The sequence below is a fragment of the Notechis scutatus genome, chromosome 1, assembly GCF_049901735.1.
Source record: "Notechis scutatus isolate UNSWTSFEM ecotype Mainland chromosome 1, rNotScu1.2, whole genome shotgun sequence".
In the NCBI taxonomy this organism is placed as follows: Eukaryota; Metazoa; Chordata; class Lepidosauria; order Squamata; family Elapidae; genus Notechis; species Notechis scutatus.
This window is the reverse complement of record NC_142009.1, coordinates 157,110,213-157,116,704: the sequence shown is the minus strand read 5'-3', so window position 1 is coordinate 157,116,704 and position 6,492 is coordinate 157,110,213. Positions and strand designations below refer to the sequence as shown.

General features: G+C 36.8%; 1 protein-coding gene across 2 annotated transcripts in view; it reads right to left on the bottom strand.

Annotated features, from left to right (window-relative positions):
• Window positions 1-6,492, bottom strand: part of TFAP2D (transcription factor AP-2 delta) — a 45,707-nt gene that overhangs the window by 5,206 nt on the left and 34,009 nt on the right. For both annotated transcript variants that reach the window (XM_026682541.2, XM_087949128.1), the window contains exon 7: window positions 1,913-2,026. In XM_026682541.2, the coding sequence (XP_026538326.2) occupies window positions 1,913-2,026 (114 nt within the window). The remainder of the gene's footprint in view (window positions 1-1,912; window positions 2,027-6,492) is intronic.

The window sequence follows — 6,492 nt, the reverse complement described above, 5'->3', positions numbered from 1 at the left end:
GACATGACCCACAAAAGTTATAAACATTATGCATTTTAATAATGCCATTATTACCAAGATGATATTAAGAGGATGCAGAGATTACTAGAGAGATTTGGCAGCTGGAGCTCATAATTATTCTTATAGTACCTCACTTGATCTTAGACAAAAATTCTATTGGCTTTTTAGAAACACAGGAAAAATTCGAATATGGGGCTGTTATTTTGAAGAATAAACACAGGAAATTCAATTAAATCAAGAAAATATGGGTGTTCTAAGGGTAGTGCCCTGTTATTGTCCCTATTCTTCTTATATGTCCCATTTATGAATTGACAACATACTATTTAAACAACAAATCAAATAAATAGGGGAAACTAAATAAATAAATAAATATATATATATAGGATAGGGAGACCATATTCTATGTGGACTAAATTAAAAATTGTAAGACTTCTAGAATTTATAAAACAATTGTTAGAAAAATCAAGGCCATCTTTGCACTATAGATATAAGATAATGCTTCATATGTGTTTGTTCCAACCACAGTACTGTTCCACCATATTTACATAACTGATATCTGGGGAAAACTAAGCAATTTTCCTCACATTGTTCTACTTTGACAAAAGTGGAACTGTATTTGAAATAGAATGCTCTTTTAGAGGCAACAGTGAAAGTGTAAGTTAATATTCCTTCCCTTTATAGTTCCTTAGGATGTGACACCAACTCTACTTCCTTTGAACAAGAAACATTTAGTTCTTTCAAGGATCACTAGAGGGCACCTGACCTCTTATTTCTAGCAAAACTGCAGTCTGAGATTAAATGAATAATTTGGGCAACCTATTCTGCAGCTTTCCTCAATTGTGGAGTCTTCAAATGTGCCACAATCTCACACATTTTGGGTGCTTCATCCTTGAGTGAAGCAACCCGAGGACGACTTCTCTATGGAACCCTAGTCTATGTGAGTTGAGTGCAAAGTTCCCTGCATGTGGGCTTTTTTTGTTCTCTGACAAACAAAACCCTGTGTGCTCAACTAGACAATTTTTCATCAAAACTCCATGCAAATTATGTAAAAATGCACCCCGATTAACCAGTTGAGATAAATGAAGAATCAATTTCTTTTTAAAAAAACAACAACCCACAAACCCACAACCAAGGAGACCAACAATATTAATTTAAGAGAAATATAATAGAATGGCTTGACACATAAACACAATCTTATTATTAAACTAAAAGAGTATCTTCCAGCAGTAACAGCAGATCACTAGAGCAGCTTGAATAGCATTCATGGTCCCAAACGTTATTAAACCAAAAGATTTGCTATAAGATGTTGGATAGGTCCTGAACAATATTAGCTTTTCCCTGGATCGCTAGTCTCTGGAATATTTTCTCATCTTTGTCTTGGAAGAGGATGTGTGCAAGAAGGGCCAAAATGTCTCCTTTGCTATATCCCAAAGAACTACACATATTGCCAGCCACTGAACATGGGTCCAGGTTTCCAGGAACCCGCCAATCATTAGAAAGCAATGAAGTAGTGTGCACTTTTTCAGTCTTCCATGCTCAAACGATGAAAAGTTTATTTGGACATCCTCGTTTGTGTATCTGATCTGGAACTACCGTGTACCTATTACTGATAATTGCTCAATCTTATCAGATCTGTGTCCTTCCTGCTTGCTTTTGCTCAGTGGGGATTACAGATGTGGGCACATGCTGAAAGCACACAGAAGAGGCTAGAACCTGGCACAAATTTTTTTGCAACATATCAGATTATGATTTAAAGAGTTTTTATAAAGCAATAGCAGCAGCTAGTCAGTTATGGACAAAATCTTCATATAAAGAACACATCAAATACTTCTGCACAGAGGAAGTATTCTTAACACTTAATAACAGTTTCTTTAAAATAGGTATTCCATTCAATAGATTTTGGAGATCATACCTGAAATGGGTTAAATGTCTCTGAATATCCAGATCTAATATTGGAGTAGGTCTTGAGGAACCCAAAGGTGACCTGTCTTGGCTTAGGAGATCCTGGAATTCTTTACATATTTGCCTAGAATAAAAATAGATGCATATTCTTTAAGACTACTTACCATATTCATTGAATAAATTCTGTAAGTTTCATACCACACATGCTTCCCTCAGCACAATTATACCAATGTAATATATAACTAATACCACTTTATGTAAATTTCTACTAGAAGAATGAATTGCACTAGAGGCAAATGAATGCTATTTGCATAGCAGAATAGCTGACTTTCTTCCTTTGTCAATGATCAATAGAAAAAAAAATATTGGATGACCTAAATGTTAACATTACCAAGAATAAGTATGCATCCTTAGCATTTTTGGCAAATCACTCTGAACCTTTCCAAAAGTGGCCACTGGATTGTCATTTTTTTAATGTGCCAGAAGGCAGACATTACTAAAGAGGTGGGGAGGAGTCATATCAATTGTGTAAATGTAAAGAAAAAATTAATTCTTGTGATGGCATTGCTCATTCATTATCCTGGGTCCATTCCTTGTTGAGTATGCATTCATCTTCTCCCCTCCTCTCCAATTCCCCCTCCCTGCTTCTGAACCTGCTACTTAAAAGCCAGGTGGGACTCTTGGCTTGAGAAACATCATTCATACATTGTGAGTTACTTGGTAGGGTGCACCAGAAAAGATTACCTAACTAACACAATGCACACCCACACCATCAAATGGAGACATTATTCAGTCAGAAGCCACCAAGATGTCTTGGCCTTCTTCTCCTGGACAACACTTTTGGATGGCATCCCAGAAATGGGATCCTATAAATAGGGGACTGGAGGCTAAAATATATGAAGAACAGTTGCTGGAACTGGATATGTCTAGTCTTACAAAAAGAAGGACTAGGGGAGACATGATAGCAGTGTTCCAATATCTCAGGGGCTGCCACAAAGAAGAGGGAGTCAAACTATTCTCCAAAGCACCTGAGGGCAGGACAGAAGCAATGGGTGGAAACTAATCAAGGAGAGAAGCAACTTAGAACTAAGGAGAAATTTCCTGACAGACAGAACAATTAATCAGTGGAACAACTGGCCTCCAGAAGTTGTGAATGCTTCACCACTGGAAGTTTTTAAGAAGATGTTGGATAACCATTTGTCTGAAGTGCTGTAGGGTTTCCTGCCTAAGCAGGGGGTTGGACTAGAAGACCTCCAAGGTCCCTTCCAACTCTGTTATTCTATTCTATTCTAAATGCCCGGTAAACAGCTTTCCTTGTCTTTTTCATTACTACCTCTTAAGCTATATATTAAAAAATTCAAATTAAATAGGCCTGGTACTACTTTAAAATGAAAGTAGGATGCACATAAGTTCTACTATTCACATTTTGAAGAACTGTACAGCCTGAAAAACTGTAATGAAAAGTAGAGTGAATGAGCCTTCCTTAAGAGATAGCAGATTAAGCAAAGCTATGTATCTCTTGGCAGAAAAGGTTTACTTTGAAAGGGTAGACTGCCACATATGCAGGCGCACCGATTGGCTTGCTTTTGTCTTAGTAAATGTTTTAAGATTCTCTTTGGTTATGGCAATGTAATTGTTTTTTATGGCTCCTTTGGGAAGCTACAGAGCCCTTTATAATAAGGCCAGCTTGCCTCTGGTATGTTTGTGCATTTTAGAACTTCTGATTGTAATGTCTGCGTGTGGCCTAATAAAAGGGGAAGCTTGTTTTCTGACACTTTAAGTCAGTTTGGTGATTTTTATTTTTTATTTTTTTTGGATCGTGGCATGCTGATATAGCCAAAGGGGATTCTTTGAAGAGAGGTTACACATCAAGTAGGAAAGAGGTTTCCCTTTCAAAGGAAACAGAAGGCTTGCTACTTTCATGAAACCCTTTGATACTGTATAAATTCTTTGCAGTAACCTCCTTCTTGTCACCAGGTTTCAAGCTGTGGCCACAAAGAAAGACAAAGACATGACTTAGTGGACATGGCTGTCCTCTGTCCTTGGGTATAAGCATATCAGAGGTGGTATTCAGCAGGTTCTGACCAGTTCTGGAGAACCAGTAGTGGAAATTTTGAGTAGTTCTGAGAGCCGGCAAATCCCACCTCTGACTGGAGATTTTACAATATCCTTCCCCTGCCACACCCACCAAGCCACGCCCACAGAACCGGTAGTAAAAAAAATTGAATTCCACTACTGGAGCATATGCTTAGAACTAGTGCAATATAATGTGGGCAGCCTGATTGATAAACACATTGGATTGGATTCTTATAAATTAAGCCCTATACAGTCCTATAAGAGTACTGAAATCTGGTTTGTGTCATACACCTTGAATGGTTTGTGGATCAGATTATAATCCTGAAATGAACCACGGAATTGTGAAAAAAAATCACTTTAAAGTCCTGTTGCAGTCAATGAAACTACTTCTTTTGTTTATATGCCAACAGCATGATTTCATTCAATTCAACCACATTTTGTCCAATGTAGTATAAAAAAGAATGAATTAGAAGATCAAATACACCTTACTGTGTCCCATGACTTAGTACAAATTTGAAAGAAAAAAATAATATGAAGCAGACCTGGGCATATTTGTTTGAGTAAATTCTCACTGTACAATTTCATAATCTCTAGAATTGGCCTAAGAATTATTGGTAGAATTTACTTGTGAATCAGACTAGATTCAAATCTATGATTAAGATGATTTGATTGATTATTATTGATTAAAAGAGCCACAGTGGCACAGTAGTTAGAGTGCAGTACTGCTGGCTACTTCTGCTGATTGCTGGCTGTTTGCAATTTGGCAGTTTGAACCTCACCAGGCTCAAGGTTAACTCAGCCTTCCATCCTTCTGAGGTGGGTAAAATGAGGACCCAGATTGTTGAGGGCAATAAACTGACTCTGTAAGCCACTTAGAGTGGACTGTAAAGCAATATGGAGCGATATATAAGTCTAAGTGCTATTGCTATTGCCATTATATTTTTACAGAAAGCATGTATGAAAGTTTTTTCCCAAGAACATCTCAAATCCAGAACACCTGTGCACAGTTTATCAGTATTTCTTAAACTGTTTTAAATACTTAATTTACATAATAAGAATTCCATAGATAAAGAATAATTGATTTCTGTTTCATTGCAAGAGCAAATCACTGTGACAACAACCCAGCTCTCTGGTTTGTCCCTCACTGTTCTTGTTAACTGCAGAATCTAGAATTTCTTCATATAACATGCTGACATTAATGATGTGCAACATGTTGGAATCCAAAAAACTCAAAGTTCAAACCAATTGCTCCAATTTTATTGGAATTGTTTCAAATATTCTAGAAAAGTTCTGAGTAAAAAGGAGATTTAAGCTCAGAAAACTTTTGGAATGATCAATATGTACAGTATTAGAAGGATGATAAAGGTGGCACAACTCATTTTTGAATTTGAAACAATTTTTGTATTATATAGACTTTGAGTCCCCAATTGACACAACTATGGGGAACTTTCTGAAGCTGTATTCTTACATCGTTTACAGACTTTTTTTTCTAAATAAAGCTTTCCAAGAAATAAATAAAAATGACTCTTTCTGGCCAAGTTCTAATCAACTGTAACAGAGTAATGATGATATAAGAGCACAAAACCATCCATTCATCACTTGACTATGAGCAGTGGTGGGCTTCAAATTTTTTAACAACTGGTTCTCTGCCCTAATGACCGGCGGGGTAGGCATGGCTAGGTGGTCATGTGACTGAATGGGTGTGTCACTTATGTCAAGGGGTGCTTCACCTCGCTCACCCCTCTCATGACCGTGCGGATGCTGCAATGGTTGTAAGTGTGAAAAATGGTCATAAGTCACTTTTTTCAGTGTCATTGTAACTTTGAATGGTCACTAAATGAAGTCAAGGATTACCTGTACAAAAATACAAAAAGCTTCTTGGCTTGCAAAATGTTGCCCTAAATACCAGTCATTAGAGATGGGGGGAATACACACTTGAGCCATCAGATGGTTGATGCTTGTAGGCATCATCAGCAAGTTTGTGAGGGAAAAGAAGTCTAATTCTCTCTCAACTGTCTTTTGACACCCAATTAGCCTAGTGAAACAGTAGAGGTATGATGGTGGATGCAACTGCACCTTTTCCCCCCTAGGAAATAAAATCAAGAGAAAGAAAAGGAATGAATTTCTATAGTTTAAAGATAAGTAAAAGTACCCCGCTAAGCGATTTGGCATCCTATATTTGACATTGTTGCATAGACCTTCCAAAAAGTTTTCTTTGGATTGCCAATATATTATTAGAAATGATTTATAGTGCATATCCCTTGTACTATTTCTTTCTAAATAAATATAAGCAGCTCAATGTAAATGGATTTATTAGTAACTATGGTCAGAATAGTTACCACAGATTCACTATATTAGATGACTATATTAAGATAAATATGAAGCAAGGAATGTTATTTTGTGCATGTATGTGGGCCTCAGCATCCCCTCTGGGTCTGTGCACACCTTAAAGAACCAAGCTAAAAATACATTTTATCTTCTATGCTTTTATTCTTTTTATTATTTATGTATTTG